At 38.0% G+C, this 23215-nt stretch overlaps 3 protein-coding genes across 6 annotated transcripts; 2 read left to right on the plus strand and 1 right to left on the minus strand.

The window, feature by feature from the left end:
* The first annotated feature begins 1380 nt into the window (after positions 1 to 1380).
* On the plus strand, positions 1381 to 10696 carry LOC113031420 (hemicentin-1-like). The gene is made up of 15 exons (XM_026183483.1): positions 1381 to 1593; positions 1810 to 2106; positions 2789 to 3070; positions 3175 to 3438; positions 3658 to 3930; positions 4058 to 4309; positions 4428 to 4703; positions 4818 to 5069; positions 5203 to 5487; positions 5819 to 6094; positions 6691 to 6966; positions 8259 to 8510; positions 8678 to 8962; positions 9085 to 9324; positions 9743 to 10696. Exons 1-15 carry the CDS (start codon positions 1542 to 1544, stop codon positions 9829 to 9831), a joined length of 3651 nt encoding a protein of 1216 aa, XP_026039268.1. The 5' UTR covers positions 1381 to 1541; the 3' UTR covers positions 9832 to 10696.
* A 67-nt stretch (positions 10697 to 10763) lies between these two features.
* On the minus strand, positions 10764 to 17843 carry pafah1b3 (platelet-activating factor acetylhydrolase, isoform Ib, gamma subunit). Of its 2 annotated transcripts, XR_003273738.1 has the most exons (9): positions 17112 to 17195; positions 16744 to 16834; positions 15931 to 16020; positions 15679 to 15795; positions 15392 to 15514; positions 11311 to 14060; positions 11167 to 11217; positions 10948 to 11025; positions 10764 to 10818 (listed from the first exon to the last, which is right to left on the minus strand). XR_003273738.1 is itself a non-coding variant. In XM_026183491.1 (6 exons), the coding sequence occupies exons 2-6, from the start codon at positions 16822 to 16824 to the stop codon at positions 13800 to 13802; spliced, it is 672 nt and encodes a 223-aa protein (XP_026039276.1). In that variant the 5' UTR covers positions 16825 to 16834; positions 17778 to 17843; the 3' UTR covers positions 12204 to 13799. The 2 variants fall into 2 exon arrangements, 1 of the variants encoding a protein (XP_026039276.1); XM_026183491.1 differs by lacking the exons at positions 10764 to 10818; positions 10948 to 11025; positions 11167 to 11217; positions 17112 to 17195 and adding an exon at positions 17778 to 17843 and having other exon boundaries at positions 12204 to 14060.
* prr19 (proline rich 19) lies at positions 17345 to 22978 on the plus strand. Of its 3 annotated transcripts, none has more exons than XM_026183485.1 (4): positions 17345 to 17482; positions 19189 to 20403; positions 22102 to 22178; positions 22281 to 22978. In XM_026183485.1, the coding sequence occupies exons 2-4, from the start codon at positions 19359 to 19361 to the stop codon at positions 22902 to 22904; spliced, it is 1746 nt and encodes a 581-aa protein (XP_026039270.1). In that variant the 5' UTR covers positions 17345 to 17482; positions 19189 to 19358; the 3' UTR covers positions 22905 to 22978. The 3 variants fall into 3 exon arrangements, with proteins under 3 accessions (XP_026039270.1, XP_026039271.1, XP_026039272.1); XM_026183486.1 differs by lacking the exon at positions 17345 to 17482 and adding an exon at positions 17805 to 17869; XM_026183487.1 differs by lacking the exon at positions 17345 to 17482 and adding an exon at positions 17883 to 18060.
* The last annotated feature ends 237 nt before the right edge of the window (positions 22979 to 23215 follow it).

Genomic DNA, 23215 nt, shown 5'->3' on the forward strand with positions numbered 1-23215 from the left:
ATCTTGGGCCCATAAAAGAGGTCAAAATAACAGAACTCTACTCAAAGATGACAAACCATACTGATAACTGAAACAAACTGAACTAACTTAACGAGACAAAGGGGAAACTTAACAATGGCTGATCACCCACAAAAGCACAAAAAGGGGTAAAACACACAAAACCTAATTCCAATTACCCCACATGGTCCTAAATTATGAAATGAGCCAATTTGCAGCTTTCCATCAAGGCTTGTTCTGCCCCTTTTCCACCTGTTGGCTTCTCAATCAAGGGACGGGAGCAGCTCCAACTAAAGTAACTCAGAAAACAAAGATTAAATCATACATAACAGTGTAAACTAAAATGTGCACACTTATTTTAGAATACTGTGTTATGTGGATATGTGAACTAATTCTAAACCAAATCCAGTTATTCATTGTCCTGTAAATTAATTCCTATTTGAAGAAAGACAAATGTGAATGTGATGTTATGTATAAGCCTCTACACTAATATGGTGGCTATTACCACTGTGTGGCTGTAAGTGCAGCCATCACCATTATCTACTAGAAATACTGTCATACCTAAATTAGGATGTGACCTCAGCTAGTGAATGCAACTCCCTTGTTTTTTATGTGTAGCGTGATCATGTCTTTGTTTGCCATTTCCTTGCTCTATCAACCCTACTATTGGTTTATTTTCACTTAAAATCGATTCAATGTTTATAGCCTTTAACACCACATGTTATTAGGTGCTCCAAAAAAAGAAAAGCAGATATCGTGTATATTGAAAATAAAAAATTGAGCTGATTGTGAGAGGTATTTGTGAAACTTATTTATTTATTTATTTTTATTCTAGTCTTATGGGGGAAAGAAAATTGTAATTTTGTTTACAGATGAATAGTGCATTTATCCCGTGTCTCTTTGGTTACTGTAAACAAAGTAGGAGAAGGAGACGATCCAGTATAGTGGGACAGAGAGTCCATTGTCCTCTACAAATTCTTTAAGTTTTGATATTCTGGGTGCAACTCATAACCAAATAATCCAATAAGAAGGCATTTACAGATTTGGATGGATCATCATAGCTGAATCTGCAAATGCCTAACCCCAAATTTGTTTTTATTTTGTCCAATTCAGTGGTTTCCATCTCTATTGTGGGAGGAAGTGACTCATCTTTTTTATGAGAATACTAAAATGACGTTCAGAGACCAAGATTCCACAGATTTGGTTTGCATTCTAGGTACAGAGTCACGTGTTAAAATTATAAACGCTCTCCACATGTTTCCTTGGTTGGAAAAAGTTGCAGAACAACAGTATACAGTAAATGGACACTCATAGGTGTGCACCTGTAAAGCATCAATATAAAAGGGTAAAACAAGGTGTGGTCATGACTTTGAGGTGGTATGATGATGGTGAAGGCAGGGGAAGGCATTTGCATCAAGAACACAGAGAGCTGCAGTGTTACAGAGTAAATATTAGCTGATTTGAAGGCAGGTAGCAGAGAATACCACAGGATTTTATTCATCAAAGCCAGATTCAAGTTTAGGGAAAGGATACCAAGGAGCTTAATGGAGTCTCCAGTGGTGTTCATCCTATTCTTGGCTGCAGTAACTTTCACAGGTAAAACTGAATGATAAGTGAAGTTCAATGAGTTTTATTGCCTATTACAATAACTACAGGGTCAGAGAATTAGACAATTTATAGATCCTAATATCAATTAAAATTCTTTAAATATACTACTTTGACATATATCAGTACTTTTGTAACTACTTCTGTCCCAGTGTGTGGATGACAACTACGTGGCGACTGAATATTTTACTTGCTTTCTCTTTCTAGATGTGACATGCAGTCAGACATTATATGCCTCTGAGAACCCCGTCGCAGTGGGAAACAATGTTACCCTTAGCAGCAATTACACTGTCAGCTCAGGCGGATGGCTATTCAACACCCGCCAAATTGTGATAATACTAAATGGGGGTTTTGCTATTTCCAAAACTTGGCGTGACAGAGTATCTTTTAACCAAAGTACTTCATCACTGACCATACACTCAGTAAAATTGGAAGACTCTGGAAACTACGCACTACAGGATCTAATCAATGAAATTTCTTCTCAGTTAACACTTTCAGTTGAAGGTAAGCGCTCTCTCATTTTTCTTGTTTAGTCACCAGCACAGATTTCAAGAAGATTTCACTTCCTACATTATACTTCTTGCACGATTTCTGTATCATTGTCATTATTATTATTATTATTATTGTTGTTGTTGTTGTTGTTGTTGTTGTTGTTGTTATAATTAATTAACTTTGTTATGATTTATGAAAAGAGGCATTGTCAGAGTCTCTTGGTTCCATTATGTTAAGGAGAAAAACAACTCACACTATCACATTGTAGACATATCTATCTAGAAAAAAAGGGAAAACAATTACACTATAAATTTAAATAACACTATCAAAAATATGTTGATCTTGATTTTCAACAATTGTTACAACAAAGGTTTTACATCAAACTGATAAAAGTCAGGGTAAATACCAACTCAGAACACGACATCACACCAAGTCATTGTTTAACAAAAATTTTAAGAGGTAAATGCAAATTAAAGTATATCCTTGATGAACCAAAGAATTGGACTGACAAATCAACAGACCAATACTGTCACCCAAGGAGGCCATTTTGTATAAGACTGTTTTGTTTTTATTTGTTTTTATCTTGAACCTGACTTTATTTCAACATATGGGTCACATTTTCATATATATTTGGTGGAGGACATATTTGCTTAAATAAAACATGACAAATGCCTTGCTGTTTTATTCTCCGCAGAGTCTGTTTCAAATGTGACCGTTCAGACAAGCACAACCAACCTGGTGGAGTTCAATGACACAGCAGTACTTATGTGCAGTGTGTCCAAAGGTACATCCCTGTCTTATCAGTGGTTCAATGGGAGCTCAATGATCACGGCCAATGAAAAAGTTCAACTCAGCAGTGGAAACACCATTCTCACTATCATGAACGTGACCCGCTATGATCAAGGACTATACAAGTGTAATGTGTCTAATAATGTCAGTAATGACATCAGCGCCCCTGTGTATCTGACTATCAGCTGTGAGTTCTAACCAAAAGACACCAATACATGCATACAATCTATAAAACAATCTGCTGTCCCAACAATAACCTCTAAAACAATTTATGCCCTGTTCTGTCACCAGACGGCCCAAGTAACACGGAGATGACAGTCATGCCCCTTATGAGTATATACAAAGGCGGATCTAATATCACACTGTCATGCTCAGCGGTGTCCAGTCCTCCAGCAATGTTCCAGTGGATGGTTAATGGAGTGTACCTAAACAAAATTGAACCAAAGCTTGAACTAGAGAAAGTTAACGAGAGCATGTCAGGAAATTACACATGCCTAATTCACAATAATGTCACGTTCAGATTCAGCAGCCAAACAGCAACGATCCTGATTGTGGGTAAGTTTGGTTTGGTATCTGTTTAAAAATTTATTTTGTTTTATTTTTTACTTTGCTGCTTAGATCTGCTGAGCTGGTAGACCATTAAGACCAAAGAGAAAGAGTTGTGATTTGTGCCTTTTCCTTTGTACAGTGCAGAGGAATTATCTAGTTGAACATGCCATATTTTTTCAGGTCAAATATTTGAGTGAATTTAAATTACTTACTAAACTCCAACAGATCCTGTGACAGCAGTCGTGGTGAAGCTTGCCAAACCAGCAATATTTGGTGAGACATTCTCTTTGAGCTGTGAAGTGATGGGACCTGTTGACATCATTCATTGGTGGAAAAACGATCAACTTATTTCTGCTGACAATAAAACAACGTTTGGCACGGGCAACAGGACACTGACTATTAGTTCAACCCAGCATTCAGATGGTGGAGATTATCAGTGTGAGGCTTTTAATTCTGTAAGCAACCAAACCAGCGACCCCTTCACAGTCACAGTTTACTGTAAGTATTTGTATCATTATTAACATAACGATTATCACTGTGATGTCAGTTCTGTATTATCTGAATGTTTGTAGTCACATAAGCATTTTTCAGTGAAAGTAATTTGTGGTGTTCTTTATGTGTTTAGATGGACCAGAGATAGCAAATGTCATGGGACCAAATTTGGCAAAGGCAGGAGACTACGTCACATTCACCTGCAATGCAACATCTAATCCTCCCAGCATCTATGAATGGTACCACGAAAATGTTCTGGTCTCCAACAAGTCAGAGTATGTCACACCGTCTCTGACAACCAGCATGAGTGGAAAGTACCTCTGTGTGGCCTTCAACAGCATCAGTGGCAAAAACAGCACTGCCGACATAATGCTCACTGTTATCGGTAAGACTTACGTGACCATTTTTTTTGGTGTACACAAAATAACTTTTCATTCATAAAAAGGAGACAGGTGCCTCGGGGGAGAACTAAAGAGCTATTTTGTGATTTGCTTTGTTTGCAGAGCCGCTGCAAAACATAATAATAGAAGCACCAATGATGCCTGCCACAGAAGGTTACTCCTATAATTTAACATGCAACCCAAATGTACCTGCTGATTACATTTACTGGATGAAGAATGGGGAGCCACTGGATGAAAACAACAGAATATTTTTCTACAATGATAACAAAACACTTCACATCAGAATGGTGGAGCGCTATGATAATGCCAATTATGAGTGTATGGCTGTTAATGCCGTTTCATATAACAAGAGCACTCCTTACATGCTCTTTGTCAACTGTGAGTATAATATTTAGAGATTTTATGCAGTTTAGTGTCATGTTTAAATGAACAATTTTTAAGTTTTACATTTATAGTTGTTTAGATATTCATCTATCTCCTCTTCTGTTACAGATGGACCAGAAACACCTTCTGTTTATGGGCCAGCTTTTGCTGAAACAGGACATCAAGCTGTCTTCAGCTGTTCTGCCGAGTCAGTGCCTCCCAGTACGTTCTGCTGGTGGTTCAATGGATCCATCGTGGCCAATACATCAGACTACACAACTGATGTGTTGTCTTTAGGCATGAGCGGAGAGTACAAATGCATGGCCATTAATACTGTGACAGGAAAGAACAGCACAAACTCCACGACACTCACCGTGATTGGTATGAAAACTTTAGGATTCAGAGGAATTAGATGAAACATTTTTAACATATGACTCTGGCTGCTATTGTGTTCCAAGAATAAAGAACACTAAAGACATCTTACCCTCTCAACTCTCATGTTCTGTGTCTACAGAGGCCATAGAGTCAGTGATGATCAAAAGCACGACAATTCCAATCAACACTAAGAACTTTACTCTCACCTGTGAGGTTACTGGGCCCTATGACACAATCTACTGGATGAAAGATAACGTGACGCTCAACATGGACCCCTCTAATGACTCACATATGTCCTATAACATTGAAAACAACATGCTGAACTTCATCCCAGTGACAACGTACAATGAAGGGATATATCAGTGTGTTGCTACCAATAAGGCTGGCCAGCGAAAAAGCCCCCAGTACAGACTACTGGTGAATTGTGAGCATGACAGAAAGCAATGAAATGTGTTTTTTCTATTTTTTTGAAAACTAGTTTTATTTAATTTTGTACTCATTTTCAAATGCTAGACACAAATTGTTTTAATATCTACATCCCTGAGAAAATGTTTGCTGTAAGGAAGATCCAAATGAAGAGTCATGATATGTTTTTTAGCAGTATTTAGACATTTTGGGGATTTAAATACTTAACAAAACAGCCAACATGTTTTTGGGTTGATGCAAAAAGTGTATTTAATTTATTTTCCTTCTTAGAAAGAGGAATGGCAGCTAAATAGAGAAATTAAGTGTTATGTGGTTTGCTTTGTTTGCAGATCCAATCCAAAATGTAAAACTAAATGCACCAGTGACCTTTGTCAAAGAAGGTTACGCCTATAATTTAACATGCAATGTAACTGGACCTGCTGACTACATTTACTGGATGAAGAATGGGCAGAGACTGCATGAAGACAACAGGACTTTTTTCCACAAGGATAACGAGACAGTTGAGATTAATCCAGTAAAGCGATATGACACTGGAAACTACTACTGTTTGGCTATTAATGCTGCTGGAAACATGCCCAGCGCTATTTACATGCTCGTTGTCATCTGTGAGTTTGATATTTTAAAGATTTACGCAACTGAGTGATATGATTTTAACATTTCAAGATAATTGTTGCAAGTCAATTATCTGGAGTTCAGATCATTTCAGTTATGTGAAATACCAAAAGTTCAGGCACAGAAAAATTAATTACAAATACATAAAACATATCAATATCGTATGAAACTTTACAGAAGGCAGTAAATAAAAGACAATGCACAGATGTTAAATTATACTTGCATATCTATGTGCATGTGTGTTGTGTGTTTGTCTCATTTCTTCATGCTTTGCGGGTTTTGGAAAAAAAAGAAAGTGTTCCATAGCGTGCCAGTGTGTGATTTATCAATGTTATGTCTATAACCAGAGGGCATCAGGGACAATAGGCTGTTGTGTGGCTGCCGTGGGCCATTTAAAACTCACCGAGATGCGCTAAAGGATGGTGTTGCCTTTGCTAGTGCGGTTAACATACCAGTTTTGGAGTATTTGAGGGCTCATACTAAAGGTTAAATGTGGGCACTGCTGGACCTTTTTAACAACAGCTTTGATGTAAGTTACCTTTGTCATGTCTTTCTGACTAAATGACTGTTGTGTTTGTTTTGTTTGCAGATCAAATAGAAAATGTGGAAGTAAAAGCACCAATGATGCCGGCCATAGAAGGTTATTCATATAACTTAACATGCAATGTAACTGGACCTGCTGAATACATTTACTGGATGAAGAATGGGGAGATACTGCATGATGAAAACAGAACTGTTTTCTACATGGAAAATAAGACGCTCCACCTCAGTATGGTGGAGCGCTATAATAATGGAAACTACTGCTGTATGGCTATTAATGCTTTTGGAAACAAGGCCAGCCCTGCTTATAACCTCATTGTCAATTGTGAGTATATTAGAATGTATAGAATGTATGCTACTAAATGGTTCAATGTCAATGGTGCATCACCTTAAATTAGGTAAATCCATTGTATTTCGGTTCTTCAGTTGGGGTGGCTGTAGCTCAGGTGGCAGAGCCACTAATCAGCCACTAATCAGAAGGTCGGTGGTTTGATCCCAGGCTGCCTCCTGGCTGCATGCCAAATATCCTTGGGCAAGATACTAACCCCATGTTTGCCTACTGGCGGTGGTCAGAGGGCCCGGTGGCGCCAGTGTCCGGCAGCCTCGCCTCTGTCAGTGCGCCCCAGGGCAGCTGTGGCTACAATGTAGCTTGCCATTGCCAGTGTTTGAATGGGTGAATGACTGAATGTAGTGTAAAGCGCTATACAAATGCAGGCCATTTACCATTCTAAAACATGGATTCTACAAAAAGGGTCATAATGTTCATAATGTGCAGACTTGCTTCTCATATGCCTAACTACGATTGCCTGATTGATCACTTTTACAAAAAGTGCACCTCAATTTGTATTAGCTTCACATTAATTATAGATTAGTAATTTACTTAATGCAGCAATTTTACAAAGTCAGCTTTCATTGAGAAAGCACTGGTGTTACATGCTCTGGTGTGGATAGCAATCACACTACATGCTGAACCGTACCCACACAGCTGTGAAAAACATGATGACTTGACACACAGGTGACCAATTTCATGATAAAACTATCAAAGAGTATTTTAGTGTTGCAACTACAATGTCTCTTAAGACACAGGAGTCAACACAATAAATATACAATGAACTGCACAGCTGACCAGAACCTATCCAAATTTGGATAATACTTTACCCAGCTCAAAAGACAAATTTGCATGCTATATAGTCAGGTAGGCTACTCTTTTGCATTAAAGGTAGGACTATGAAATTGCTTCATAATGTTAAATTGCTCGGTGGTAGCTCATACTAACTCAAAGTGTTATCTTTGCCTTATAATACTTATTAATTACTAAATTACTTACTTATTACTTACTTACTAAGTATTATACTTACTTATAATACTCCAGTGTTGCTTGTTGCTCAAAAGTTTAGACAATAAATTTCCTCAGGAGCGGCACACATTCATCAGGGACAGGTGTGTCAGTCTCTTTTGCATCATGCTGATCCATCACCACATTTTTAACCGCAAGTTGAAGAAGGATACTTGCACGAGTCCAACATGGGCACAATTTAAAGAACTTTGTAGTTAACAAAAAAGTTAACACTCTAGATTCTTACTGTTAGAGTCACCTATCCTCTTTTGCTGTTACAGATGGTCCAGAAAAGCCCATCATTTATGGGCCAGCTTTTGCTGAAACAGGACGTCAAGCCGTCTTCAGCTGTTCTGCCATGTCAGAGCCACTCAGCCAATTCTGCTGGTGGTTCAATGGATCAATTGTGTCCAACACGTCAGTGTATGCAACTAGCCTCTTGTCTTTCAACATGAGTGGAGAATACACATGTATGGCCATTAATAATGTGACAGGAAAGAACAGCACAAACTCCACTACGCTCACAGTTGTTGGTATGAACACTTTAAGATTTTTGGGAAATTTGTTGCACATGTGGCTCTGAAACTGATCAAATACAAATTCTTATTGTGTTCTTAAAGTCTAAATATTTCATGGGGATGTACTCCAGTCAAGATGTCATGCTCTTTTGTGTTTAACACCTTGTAATTTGTGTCTACAGAGGCCATAGAGTCAGTGATGATCAAAAACAAGACAATTCCAATCGACACTAAAAACTTTACTCTCACCTGTGAGGTTATTGGGCCCTATGACACGATCTACTGGATGAAAGACAACATGAAGCTTAACACTAATCCCTCTAATAACTCATATGCGTCCTATAATACTGAAAACAACATGCTGCATTTCACCCCAGTGACACTGGACAGTGAAGGGACATATCAGTGTGTTGCTACCAATAAGGCTGGTGATCATGTGAGCCCCCAGTACAGACTGTTGGTGAACTGTGAGTGTTTATTGAGAACTAGTTCTGAGTAATCTGCCCAATATTCTTTTGAATTGTGTGCCAAGGAAACACTATTCATAATTTTGCAGTACATTATTCAAACGAAATCTTTCTTTTTCCAGATGGCCCAGTCAGACTGACCATTTCCCGTGCAAGTATGTTCATGCACGTGTCCCTGATATGCCAGGCTGATTCTCGACCAGCGTGTGACTTCTCCTGGTTCTTCAACAATCTGTCAACACCTCTACAGAACACATCTACTATTGTATTCCCTGCAACCAGCCAGAATTTTGGGAATTACATATGCAAGGCATGGAACCCCGTGACTGATATCACAATGTACCAAAATCTTACCGTCACAGGTGAATAAACCACACATCTTATCTCTACTCATTTTTCTTTAACAAGTTCTTTAGTGTTGTTGAGCAACGGGTATTTTACTATAACCTATGACCTCATAAGAAAATTACGGAAGCGTAGAGCTGCCACCCAGGCAAAAGAAAAATAGAAGTATGTCACGTTATAACGTGACATACTTCTATGTCACGTTATAACGCTTCCGTAGAAAAATAGAGGTGAAATGTACAAAAGATTTTGAGACGTTAATGCCAAACGACGTCTTTGTAGTGTGGAGCATTTAAAGAAACTATGATGATCGCACCCATCTTTTAAAATTGGCCACAGGCAGTGCTATAAATTTGCAAATATGCTTTAAGCGTTTTTCTTTTTCAGTCCTAACCTCAAACGTGTCTCTTTGCTTGTCATATTTTCCACCCCCAGCTCACGCCCCTGCCATCCACTTCCCATACCAAGGCAGCCTGATGATGATGGTTCTGTTTGCCTTTTCTGCGCCTGTGTTGTTCAACTGAGTTCTCCACACTCTTAAGTCTTCTGAGAATGAAAGGCTTCTTTCTCGCTCCCTGTTTTTTGACAACAATCTTCCTGCACAATGATTAAGAAAACATAGCGCAGTCCATAATCCTAATGTTAGACATACACATTATTTAATTAGTGCAATGCCTATTTTTTATGTTCAATATTATATCTATTAACAGTAAAATGTAGTTTCGCTAGTTTTAATACTGTCATTGTAATCACTCCCCTGGAGCTAGTTCAGTGAATAGTTTCATAAAAGGAAAGCAGGGAAAGTGTACTCCTTACAAATTATAATCACTGTGAGCATTTAACCATGTTAATAATATATATACGTAGATGTTTTATTATACCTTGATTCACCTTATTTGATTGATTGATTACTTTTTTAAAAAATGAATAAAAAAAGACAACATAATATATTTTTTGGAGATTTTATTAAGTGGGATATTTAAAATAATAATGGTCCCATTCAGAAAGTTATAGTGAGTTCAAATTCCAGTGATAAAGTTTCTTTTACACTGCATTTGTAAAAAGTATCATGTGTATGCATAGAAAATATGATTGGCAATGAGTCTTACAAAAGCATGCATGTGTAAGAATAGAGGGCTTCTTTATATTGCTCATATGGGCACGGAGGGGTTGAAGGATTTATTAATCCTTTGGCATATCTTCATGTTCTTGAACTTTTCCTTCTTGCAGTGTTTTTTCCCTTGTGGTTTGAATGAATCCAGAAAGATAAAGCAATTGGACACAAAAAAGAAAATTAATGAAAAAATGAAATGAAAAAAAATGTGTAACTTCTATCTGTAATCACTCTTCAAAGCCATGATAATAAAGAGAATACAATAATTGATTTTATCACTGATTTTTCTCATCATTTTATTCCTTCCCTATTCCAAAAATCTTAGAAGTTATAGGCAACTTACACTTTCCAGTATTCAAGCAGTGGCAGGCTTTGTTCATCAAACCCATTTCCTTCCCTGAGTGACATATAATAAAAGAAGAAGAATGGGTTAGAAATACTGTATTTTTCTAAGAGAGAGGATGTACTTACATAAAAGCGATACATGTAAATATCTATACATTCTTTGGTAAAATTCTCATGTCACCTTTACAGGTGCAAGGTCTTTTGTCCTGTCTTTGGATGACTGGACGTGCAGTTGTAAGTAGTTCTTCAACAGCAGATCCTGTAGCACAGTTTATTGTAGAAATAACTTTAAAAGATTTATAATAACAATTTTAATAAAGTAAGTATTTAGATACAAACCTGTAACTATCATTAAGGAGCTGGTCTTGTCGAAATGTGTTTAGAAAATAATCTCACATACCGTCAGTGAATGCGCTGACAACCAGGCTCTGTTTCTTTGTCTCATGAACACCTTTAACAAATGAAAAGGAAAATAATAGAGAAGGAGACTTCAGAATAGGGTGCACAGGATACAAAAAGATTTTTACGAAGTATCATACTATACCTTGGATGCAATCAGTTAATATTACCAGCCCAAGAGCCAGCGGCAAAAGCACCCTGGGTCCCATGTTGGAGAAAAGGCAATTCAGTGAACTCGGGGAAAGAAATCCTGCTTGTGCACTGACTTCAGTCCCAGAGAAGAAATGATGGGGTTGGTGTTCCGGCTCTTTATAAAGGATGATGGTGATGAAATCATGGCTGCAGCACATTAATCAACTGGCTGAAAAAACAATTTTACGATATGTGGCAGTGACTGACAGAATGATGTACACTTGCCAACAGATAGTGGTTTTGAGTAATGGCTTTTTGCTTTTAGAGAGATTCACAGGGTTACTGAGATGCGGTAAAAGAGCACTTGAATGTCAGATGTGCCCATTTGATAGCCTCTAGTTAAGCTTTCCTGATGGGAACCTAATACATCAATAATCTTTTATATGCATTTTATCTTTTTGCTGCCTTTCACTAATTTGATAAAAATTGGGATCAAATTCTGTCTTCAGGATATATCTGTTACTCTCGTTAAAAAACTGGCTGGCGGTTATCACTTCTGTCAGCATGACTGCAACTGATACATCACTGTCAATATTAAATCGTGTTTGCTAATGTCAAGAAGAGCTGTAAGTGCTCTGCTTTTGTTTCATGTGTGATGACAGTTGGAGAAAGGATCAGATTCGTGGTAAAACTCACAAATGGGTGGTATGGACAAAGTTAGACTTGTTCACCTTCCTCAAGTTTCTGAAACGTGCCTCTGCTCACAAAATATGCGTGAGACAGGAACAAAACCAGTCAAGCAAACGTAATAAATCTCTTTTACACATCTAACAATCTATATGTACTCTTGATGAACCCAAGGCCTAAACATGTAGCTCTGCATCAGTGGTACTCAACACACAGATCCAATCTTGTTTTGATATTTAATGCATATCTTTCATCACTTACACAGTTGGCCATCCAATTGTTCATGTAATGTAGCACAGTCGTCACACAAGAGGCCCAGAAGCAGGTTAGTGTGAAGTAAAGCCTTTAAATATTTGAAGGAGCCATTACAAAAGACTTATCTCAATTCACAGACATCTAGATATATCACCACAGCTTCTCGACCTACTCAAACACATCTATCCTTGCAACAAAACAGTCTCTCATATGAATACTCTGTTGCTGTTATGGATAAAGGAAAAGATACAAGGGCATTAATGAGATAACATGATATGCTGAAAAGCAAGTAAACTGTAACGGTCAATTGTTTGCAAGTGCAGACAAGCAAAAAAAAAAAAAAAAAAACCCCAAAACACTTTGGTCCTTCAAATGAACAGGTACAAAAAAAAAAAAGAAACCAAACACATCAGACATCGCAATAAAGCTATTGCCAAATAAAGGTAACCTGAAGAACAGTGAAATCGAGATGATTTACAAGGATCTTCTAAGAAGGGCAGTTGTTCTATCTTGTATACAGGCATATTTTGGCTTAAACCTGATATATCCTGCATCCTTTTCCAACAAGCTCCTGTTCCTAAAGTTCAAGAAAGTGCAACCTGTTTTTGTGTGTGAAGGATTCATGAGCTATAGCCAAAGGGATAAGATCTGCAGCACAGCAAGCCTTTAACAAGGTGCTGCATTCAGCAGTTTGACCTACAGAATGTCTTCCTTAGAATATAAAGCTGCTGCCTACTTTTGAAATTTATTCATGACCACTGAACATCTGGACTGATGTGTGCTCTAACAGCCATCTCTTCATGTATCGTTAAAGGGTGCTTTATGGTCAGCGCATTAGTCGTGTCATTTGCAAACAGTGATATCACCACAGCAGTCACCATTAATACTGGTGCTTAGGGCTCAGTTACCCGCTACAGCATTTTCGAAAACAAACTGTCATCACTGAGATAAAACCTCCACATCAGCCCTCTTTAAGAGTAGAAGAAGCTCAAACCAGAAGCTGAGTTTTTAAGAAGTCTTTTTGTCAAGCTGTTGCAGCATCTCCCTCTGTATAATTTGGGAATTACCGGCCATGGTGCCAATGCCACCCACACACAGGTAAAAAAAATTGAGAGGTGTGCGACCGGCTAAAATGACACAAAAACTTGCACCGGTGGATATGACATCACTTTTAGTGAGCGGTGCCAATCATGAGGGTGATAATGGACAGTATAATTAGCTCATTATTATTCTCTTAAACCAGAGGGTCCCTGGATGACAAACAAAATTGTCCAATTGTATTGATTCTTTGTGTCAGAGAAGCTAATGGAACAGGTGCAATATTGGGAATGGAAGTAGGGATTTGTCAATTCATATAAACAAAAACCGTATGGTCACATTGTCTTTAACAGTGGTCACCAACCAAGGCCTTGAAGAGGTCTTCCACAAATAGTTTATGCAGCTCTTAGCCCTCAATAACTGATTCTATCCATCATTACACATCTTAATAATATAAGTGCAATGGTTTCTTGAAACAGGGACAAGGACCACTGTGGTAGTGTACTTTTGTGACCTAGATGCTCAGTTGTCAGTAGGTTCACCTAGCAGGGCCTTGAGATGGGCATGCAAAGGTTCACATACAGCTTGATATCCTTTCGGGGTCAGGTGAAGGTAGTCGTACATGTCCTGGTGGGAGATGCTACCATTGGAGTGAACAAAGCCGGGGTCTACATTGAAGAAGGAGGCACGGGGAAGGGATGTTAAGGTGTCCTTTACTAGCTCGTTCACCTTGGCATTTCTCTCCCGTAGAGGGTTTGGCATTTTTCCTCTGGGCAGTAAACTCTGGAAAACAAACATTAGCATACTTATTTTTAAATGTTTCATATTCCTTATTTCATATGCGTGTTAGCTGAATTTCCAATTAAGTTTCTGCCCCTAGTACATATACAGTAAATTAATACAGTTAAACTTCAGACCTGTCTGAAACAAGTACAGCTTTTTGGCCCCCTAACATTCACCTGACCAGGCAGAGACTCCTCTGGTTTACTTTTAACTACATATCATATAGCACAAAACCTTCTGATCCAAACAATCTAAGATATCCATTTACATACAATACAATATAGCATCAGTTGATTTTCAAGCAGATTTTCTAAGCCGTTGCCGTTTCAGTTTAGTTTTTATTATCTGAAAATCTCAGTCTTTTTTTAATTACCAGAGTTAACCAGGTTTGCAGCACTTTTTCTAATTCTTCTTTCTGTATTTAGTGGTGACTTGAACAAAATTCTACTGCGGATCCAATTTTCTTAAACCATTAACTTACATATAGGTGACATACATTGAAGATAGCACATGAAACAAACGAAAACTATTAAGTCTTTTTAAAAAAAACCCATAGATGTTAGTGATCTGATGTTAGTTCTGTTCAGACTGGCCAACCCCGTTAAAGAGATCATTATAGCAAGATAAAAAATTCAAGAATTTTGGAATAGTTATTAGAATACATATAACATGTCCTAAATACACGTAACTCATCCCAGTCTCAATAAACATATTCACCACAGGATCATCAGACAACTTGCATTGATAGATTCTACAAAATTGGCAAAGACTCAAGCTGAAGAGAGTTCCTCTGTATTTTCATTTGATATTAGTTTCCAAGGTTCACCAAAAAAGGTTGTTCCAGTTAGCATTAAATTTTCAAAAGTCTCGTTTTATTCTAAGTACCTAAAATATTTCAGTTTCAGTCTCTAACTTTAGTTGCAACAGCATCAGCAGCGATTGCAGCTTCTACACAGCTCCCATCAAGCTGCTATTCTCTGCAGACTCGTTGAAGAGCATGTCTGTAGAGTGTGTGCTGCACTGTTTTTCCAAATGGGCCTCAGAACAAAATACTTCCAAGCCCTTATTCTTATGAGCAATGTCTGCAGTGTATATTTAAAATCCTTGAATATACTACATGAAATGGCTCACAGATAATCAAAGTTCCAGCCTATGAAGAAGCATCCATAACTTTACACTTCACCTCATTTCAGATAGCTAAGATGCTGCTAAAAGGGGTGACATCGCACTGTACTTTGATGGTTGAATTAACTTCATTAGTCATTTTCAAAAAACATGCGGGTGAGCAGATTAACACCTGATACAAGGAATGCTTTAGGAAAAACACGTACAAGTACAAGCGTGTGGGCATTGGGAAGCTTGTTCTTGATAACTTGGATAATAGCCAAGATGCCTCCACAGATCTGTTCAGGAGTGTGACCGTGATTGTTAGTTCCTACCCACAGCACTACGACCTGCAACAACAAAAGACAAAGCAATGCATGACTGAACACATGTCGCTGATATTTTGACCCAATGTACCTGGAAGTGGGATTTTAACACAGAGTTGAGCACAATCAGTCTTTTGTGTGAATAAACAAGCATGATCATGTTATCTATTTCTGGCACTGTTTTGAACCTTTGGGCTGATGTTATCCAGTTCACCGTTGCTCAGTCGCCACAGCACATGTTGTGTTGCATCACCACCCACCCCAAAATTAAGGCAATGGAGAGGTGAGAACAACTGACGCCATATCTGCAGACAAACCACAATAATATTGCATTCACATGTTCCACAACAAGTTTTCACACTTTGAAAACATTTATGAGAAAACGTAAATCAGTTACATAATGGACAGAGGCACACATATCAATGCAATCTTTGTTTTACCCCAAACTCGTGCATGAGCTGAACAAGAGAGTCTCCAACAAACAGGACATCAGGTTCTTTGTCTTTGCTGTCGGACACAAACCGATTGTGCTACAAAAAGAAAATGTAAAAGATGTATATATATTTTTACTACAGTACCAACCATTGCACAACATCCGCACATATTGCAAGACAAACTTTTTAAAACCTTGTGTTTTTTTTAAGAATCAGCATGGTATGTTTCTTTTGATTTTCTGGTGACTACTGACATTTGTGTTCATTTAGAGACATCCTTTAAAATAACTACCCAAATGAATGCCCGATGGCAACGCCAAAAGGCTAACGAGTGGCGAGTCTACTTTCTAGAAGCACTTTGATATCATCACAGTGCAGTATTGAATGTAACACCAGCAATTTCATTTTTACATGGCAAGTCCAGGTACAAAAATGTATTTAGAATGCGCTGTTATGTGGATAGAGAAAACATTTTCTAATGGTTTTTTTTTAATCAATTAATGAAATATCTATGCATATCCCCATGTGTCTGAAAAAATACTAATTTGCCAAGACTTTTCTCCTTTCTTTCACAATCAATTGCAAAACTGCACACCCCTCACAAGCCATTGCATTTTCATTTATTAGACAGGTTTAAATAATTTATGAAGGCCATTATTGCAACAATATGTACTACAATATGTTAGTAGCTGGCTCTTTTCAACTATGAAGCTTCCCTTTATCTTCACTGATTGCAGAACTAAACATCAGCAACGATGCAAACGGAATAATATAACCCCGTACTTTATAAAACCTATAAATAATATAAAAGTCACACACCATAGACATCCATCGTCCATCTCCCTGCGTGTCTTCACAGGGAGTGGGTGTGGCGGCTGGGTTTGGTTCTCCTGCACTCATTCTGCTTTACCTGTGTTGGGAAAACAGTCGCATTGAGTTCTTCACACTTTCAGCAATGTATACAAACCAATTCATAAATAGCCCATAGCTCTGTTCGCTTGAGAGATCTGTGGAAGCTAACAAAGTTAGCTACAATAGCTAGCTCAACATGCTGGAACACATAAGAGATGTAGTTGAACAAAGATAAGAGAAATTGTGAAATTAAATAGGCCTGTGCTCTGCAGAATGGAAAAGGGTAGAGATTAACATAATGACTGCATTAAGAGGTATAACTTATCATAGCATACCACTAAATCAAAAACACTGTTGTCCCCCCGAATCACTTTCCGGAAGTGAGGTTCAGCACAGCAGAGCGTACCATTATCATGAGTAGTCAGCAACATGTATGGTTTTAGATATTTTAATTTTCCGACGTTTGAACATATAAAATTGTAGTGTGCAAAATATGATATGAGAATGTAAATAATAAAGGATTACATAAGTAGAGAAATGGAGCAGAGTTGATACTGTGTAACCCCTCGTTTTGTGAGGGTAGTTTCGTCCAACTCGTGGGCTTTCTTGGGCGTTATCACTGCGTGTAAAAAACGCAACGGCTGCGTGTTGCCGTGCAACGACACATTCGGTGTGCGATAAAATTAAGCGGTTGTTAACGACTTTGGTAAGTAGACACTATGTTTATTAACTATTTTTCCTTTTCATTTATTTTTTTCTCATGTATTTACGGTTTTAACTGATTTACAGTTTGCTAAAGTTGGAAATACTTTTCGCTTCTAAGCAGCTACAGCTTGGACTTCATGCACCGCGTGTCACCTTAACTTAAATTACACCTGGGGATAGTAGGTGCTTGCTAATCTCCAAGTTAGTTTGCTGACATAATTCAGTTAGTTTGCTCGTTTTAGTTAAGTTTTCATTAAGTTTCAGTATTAGTTCGAGCTGATTTGTGTTCAAAATACCTGGGGGTCAACCATCCAAAGCAACGAACAGTCCACACAGGAAGTGGTGAAGAGGTTGTGGACGAGGTGGAGTGAGTGGGCACTAGTGTCAGGTGTGATTGGCGACATAAGCATAGAAGAATGCAAAAGGAAAGTTAAGATGTTAGTAAGACTTGCGATGATGTATGGTTTGGAGACGGTGGCACTGACAAAAAGACGGGAGGTGGCGCTGAAGATTCTAAATTTTTAGTTGCGAGTGACTAGGAGGGACATTGAAGCAAAGTTGAAATGGCTTGGACATATGGTGAGGATGGATAGTGGACACAACGGGCAAAGCATGTTAAAGATAAAGATGCCAGGCAGAAGGAAAAAGAGGATGATTGCAGAGGAGGTTTATGGATGTAATGAAAGTAGCAGGTTGGTGTTACAGAAGTGGGATGGGGTGAGATGGAGGCAGATGACAGACTGTAGGAATGCCCAACAGGGCAAACAGAAGTATAAGTTCTAACTTTTTTGTGTGCATACAGGATATTGTCCGGGGCTTTTCCCCCCCAGACATTCAGAGTAGAAATAAGTACATTCACATATATTATAAGCAGTACTTTTGACTTGCAGTCATCTCAATACTGCACATATTTTTATTATTATATTTTTTTAATGTTTTTATTTTTATTATTATTATTTTTTTACACAGGGTTAACAGCAGACCATATGAACTTGACAGGCAACTTTGATGGGTGTAGTCAGCTCAACTCACCTTACTATTCAGTATCTATACAATTACAAACGTTATAAATAATTACAACCATGCATGCACAGAGAAATGTAACCACAGCTATAAAACTGCAAAAATATCTGAAGGGGTACTTAAAGTGCTCAAAGTCTGACTGCAGTTGGCCCATCTGCTCAGTGTCTCTTTTTCGCCCATTTATGTGAAATGTTTTTCTCGAAACCTAGTTTTTAGTGTGTACAGCTGCACATATATGGTGAAACTCTTGTGATTATGGAACAGGTCAAATAATACATTATATATTGGAATGATTTTGTGTCTGTAGTTTAATATGATTTTAAATGTCATGCAAATTAATTTCCTTACAATTTGTACTGTACATGAAATGATCCTCACTTCAGGGTTTAATTGCACAAATAATGTTAAGGTAAAGGAGACATTTTTCATACTTTATCTATCTCTGCTAAACTATGGCAAGTATGTTACATGCTTTCTTATTATTTTTATGAAGTGCTTAGAAAGTTGTATTATGTGTGGTCTACATGTTCAAGTCAAAGCCCACATTCAAATTTATATTTAGTCAGTTTCACTGAATCATTGGTAAGTTGCTCTTAATTTTAATACTAGAGTCGACCTCAATGAGGTACAACCACATCCTGTATTATCAAGCCTGCTTTACTAACTGTGGTTATTTTTCTACAGAATAGAATGCAGCATGAGCCATGTGTGTGGCAGGACCTCTATAAGAAGGAAAAGTCAACAATTTTCAACAAGAAACAAAAACAACAGATAAAAAGTGTTGCTTTGCAAAAAGATTCAGTGCTCTTCCCAGATATTCAACCCACTACAGTAAGGCAAATGAGGAGAAAAAAATGAAACGACTGAAGACCCGCAAGGAGAGGAGTCAAATAAGAGGTGGCTGGAAAGAGATTTCAAAGATCAAGTCAAATCACCATCATCATCACTACCGTCATTGCCAAAGCAACATAGACATGGCACATTTGCATAACTGCTGTTGTGCTAGTTGCCATTGTTCTTCGAGGAGAAATCCACCATTTCCAAGTGTTGTGCGCTCTGTGCAGGAGCCCAGTATCATCACAGACGGCCGCCTGACAGGACACCATGGCCTGTTTAACCATGAGGTGAAGTCTATTGATTTTGAACGCTTGCTAAGTGAAGAGCCAAAACTGGAGGAACAAAGAAAAGAAAAGAACACTGTAATTTCACATTCATCTTCAGCATTGCACAATTCTGCTTCACTGTCCACTGATGCTTTGTTGGGAGCTGATACAGATGTTGGGAGCTGTGTGCCATTCAGAAAAAATACAGACCCTGCTTCAAAAGCCCACACTGACTGCCAAGAGAAGGAAAAGAACAACATCCAGTTTGAGTCAAAGCAGTCAGATGTCACAACAGAAGAGAAACCACAACAACAACTCCCTCTTTCATGTGAAAGTTTTCAAAGCAGCCACTGGTCTAAACACAGCTTCCTCGATGTACTAACAACAGAAACCAAGTGGGCATGTGTCATGTCTGAAAACAGCAGAGAATCACTGCTGACTCCGGTTGTTGACAGAGACAATATTAAGTCTTTCAACACAAATGTAAAGAAACGTGTGATTTCTACTCTTGTGCAAACCCCAAAGAACCAGGAGCCCCCTGTTCAGCAGTTTGTCAGTGCAGTAGCAGCACGTTTGTGTCAACGTTTGAAGCTTCCGTCGATCAGTAGGAGAAACCTGCTGTCAGAGAGCAGGGAGGTCCTGTTAAACTCTCTGAGGGAAACACATGGACCGTGGCTTCAAGAGAACCTCCTTAGACTTCAGCAACATCGTAGCTTTGCTGTGCATCCCACAAAGAAAGACCAAGATCATGATCAAGAGCCAACCAGGAAAAATGAAGAGAATCTCTTTGCCGCAGGTGAGCATTAACCTCTTGAGACTTGAACTCTTCCATGGCATGCATTTTTATTTCTTTTTGATATTTGGGCTCATTGGGACCTGATGAGTGTAAAAACAAAGAATTGCCAGATTTTCTTTACCTGATTTTTGTTTCTGACAAAAATGAGACGCACATATGAGGATATTCGTTTAAAATTTCAATTGAACTGTGGCACTATAATGTCATCGTAAGTGGATATCAGGCCCTTGTAGAGCAAAATTTAGTATTTTGGTCTAGAGCTTAAAATACATGTCCCCCATAATATAAAGGAAAGCGCAGATTTGTTCAAGCTCAACGTTTTGTTTTTTTTAAAGTAACAACTACTTGTTATACTTTATCTATCACTATCATAGGGGAGATATTCTGGTGCAAGTTTTTAACTGATTATGTCTAATGATCTCTGTTTGACCACAGCCATGCTGGTTGACATGGTAATAATTTCAACTGTGTAACTTCCAGCTGATCAAACATCTGTTTGATAGATGTTATTACATTGTGATACAGATTATATGCTCAAAATTCGTTATTTTAAAAGTGTTTATGGACTATCTTTGCATTCATTGTTACTTATAAGTACTTAGTATAAAAGTGATTGTTAGTAATATATTGCCAAGCTGATTGGTAAGAAATATTTAAGTTCTTACATTTACTTTTGTTTGATAGCTTGAACATTTACACTGTCTTTTTATGTTGGTGTATTTTAACCATTTAGTCATTCAGATTAAATTGAACTAGTAATAGTGCATGCTGCATCCTGTAAGCTCACACACATTATTTTGTTCTTATGCACACAATACAAACACAACTTAAATACACTAATTGCGAATTCTGCACAAAGTGTTTCCCTTAGAGACTGACCATGACCTCCACCTACATCACGTTTACCTGTTGTCACTTTTTCTTCCCGTGTCTTTGTGCTGTCATGTACTATAGAATTTACCGTTGCAGTAATTGTTACTCCCCCTCAGCCTTGTAGACCTTGTGTATTTGGTTCAGATTTAACTTTGGCAGAGAGTTATTGGTACTCCAGCTAGGACCAGCTTCTCTACTATCAGACTTACAGATGTTTAGTGTAAATCTGCATCCGTCTATCTATGGTTTTAGAATAATTAACATTTCTTGCACTTCAATCAGTTGTCATTAACTCACCACTGTCCTCTCTTATACTTGTCTGTCTTTGTGCCACCTCTTCTTCTGTCAAACACGTGCAAAAACAGTTACGGAAGAGAAGTGAAACACTGAAAAAAACCTTTTTCCCCTTAAAGAATGACTGGATAATGCCTTCTGTGCTAAAATAGTTTTAAAGGTTTATTTACTGTTAAATATCTTTAAACCAACATTTCTGCTGTTTTTTTGTTTTGTTTTGTTGTTTTTTTAAAAGAGAAAACATTGATCTTAACTCCATGTATTGCATGATGAGGAAGATTTTTTTTTTTTAAAAATACTTTTTTTTTTTAATAGGCATCCATTGTGTGAAGATAGGTTTGGATTTTTTGACCTATCCTAAAAAGTGTTTTGTGTTTGTTTTATGTCAGGAGATTAATTTGTGTAAAGAATACAGAAAAGACACAAACCATCAATTTGGTTTTACATCATTTTATGTGGTTATTTAAAAAAAAAAAACAGAAGTAGGCATGACATACCTACATTTTTTCAGTTTTGTTTCCTTATTTTTAGATATCTCTTTTAATATGCCAGCAAATAGCCATTCCAGCTGGAAGACCAGTCTGCAGCAACACTGCAGTCAAAAACAGGTGAGGCCCTCAGTTTACATTGTCACTCTTAAGTTATTTTCAGATTTCTATAATATAAGATTCTCTGATAATAAATAATGATTCCTTATGTTAATTGTCAAGGTTACTGAGTGGCTGGCGAGCCCTGCGGATATGGCTGACAGTGTTTTGGATGATATCCTCAGACCAAGTCTCTCTCCTCCATTGTTCATGAACCTTCAGACCTGTGAAGCTCCAGAAAGCATTTTGTTTGCTCCTTCTACCACTTTATGCCAGAGAGAAGGGGCTTCTGTACCTGAGAACTGGCAAGATGGTTTAAACTGGTCAAAGAGCAAAAATTCAGCTACATTTGGTTCTTTTGAAAATGGCTTCATGGACCAATCCAGCTTACTTGGAAATCAGAGCCTACAGTACTCTGACAGCAACTCCCAGCCCTCTTTTCCTTACCAATCGCAGCTGCCAGATACATACGCAGGAGAGCCAATGCACTTTGCCCAGCAGGAAGACCCATTTGGAACTGATATGTACTCTTGTGTTCCCTCTTTTGCTGCCCCAGTTCACCATCAGAGCAGCCATTTCCAACCTTCAAACCAGTTCAGTCACGCTTCAGCTTGTTCTCTGAAGTCCCAGCACACTGATATTATGCACTACCCTCCGTCATTCATTCTTGAGAGAGACCCTTCACCTTCCCTTTCTGCTTTCCTTAGCCCTGAGCCGTGGTCCTTCCCTCCTATGAGACTGTACTAATGTGTGGTAAAGCTCTCCATACAAGCATGTGGATCAATATTTCTATGACTGATTAAAGTACAATTCTCCCTTAATTTATGCACTCCAAGGTTTTTGTTTAGTGAGTGATAAACATGTTATGTTCCCATATTAATATAACCATAGCATTAAGCATAGATGCAATAGCTATCCTCTGAAGAGTAACCTGTCTTTTTCTATTGTCCTGTTTTTGCTGAGTTAAGTAGCCTTTGATTATGCATCATTTTCAACCTTTTTAAGCATTTATGTTTATTTTGGACTTCTGTACAATTAAAAACACATGTCATAATGGA

Source organism: Astatotilapia calliptera, chromosome 11 (genome assembly GCF_900246225.1).
Source record: "Astatotilapia calliptera chromosome 11, fAstCal1.2, whole genome shotgun sequence".
In the NCBI taxonomy this organism is placed as follows: Eukaryota; Metazoa; Chordata; class Actinopteri; order Cichliformes; family Cichlidae; genus Astatotilapia; species Astatotilapia calliptera.

What these genes read in the sequence shown, in the direction of transcription:
- pafah1b3 (XM_026183491.1), bottom strand. Translation starts at nt 16,824, where the DNA reads ATGAGTGCAGGAGAACCAAACCCAGCCGCCACACCCACTCCCTGTGAA. An exon ending in ATGGACGATGGATGTCTATG is followed by an intron (nt 16,021 to 16,743) that starts GTGTGTGACTTT and finishes TTCTTTTTGTAG; the next exon opens with CACAATCGGTTTGTGTCCGA. An exon ending in TGGATAACATCAGCCCAAAG is followed by an intron (nt 15,515 to 15,678) that starts GTTCAAAACAGT and finishes TTGTTGTTGCAG; the next exon opens with GTCGTAGTGCTGTGGGTAGG.
- LOC113031420 (XM_026183483.1), top strand. Translation starts at nt 1,542, where the DNA reads ATGGAGTCTCCAGTGGTGTTCATCCTATTCTTGGCTGCAGTAACTTTC. An exon ending in TGTGTATCTGACTATCAGCT is followed by an intron (nt 3,071 to 3,174) that starts GTGAGTTCTAAC and finishes TTCTGTCACCAG; the next exon opens with ACGGCCCAAGTAACACGGAG. An exon ending in CACTACGCTCACAGTTGTTG is followed by an intron (nt 8,511 to 8,677) that starts GTATGAACACTT and finishes TTGTGTCTACAG; the next exon opens with AGGCCATAGAGTCAGTGATG.
- prr19 (XM_026183485.1), top strand. Translation starts at nt 19,359, where the DNA reads ATGAAACGACTGAAGACCCGCAAGGAGAGGAGTCAAATAAGAGGTGGC. An exon ending in AGAGAATCTCTTTGCCGCAG is followed by an intron (nt 20,404 to 22,101) that starts GTGAGCATTAAC and finishes CCTTATTTTTAG; the next exon opens with ATATCTCTTTTAATATGCCA. An exon ending in AACACTGCAGTCAAAAACAG is followed by an intron (nt 22,179 to 22,280) that starts GTGAGGCCCTCA and finishes TTAATTGTCAAG; the next exon opens with GTTACTGAGTGGCTGGCGAG.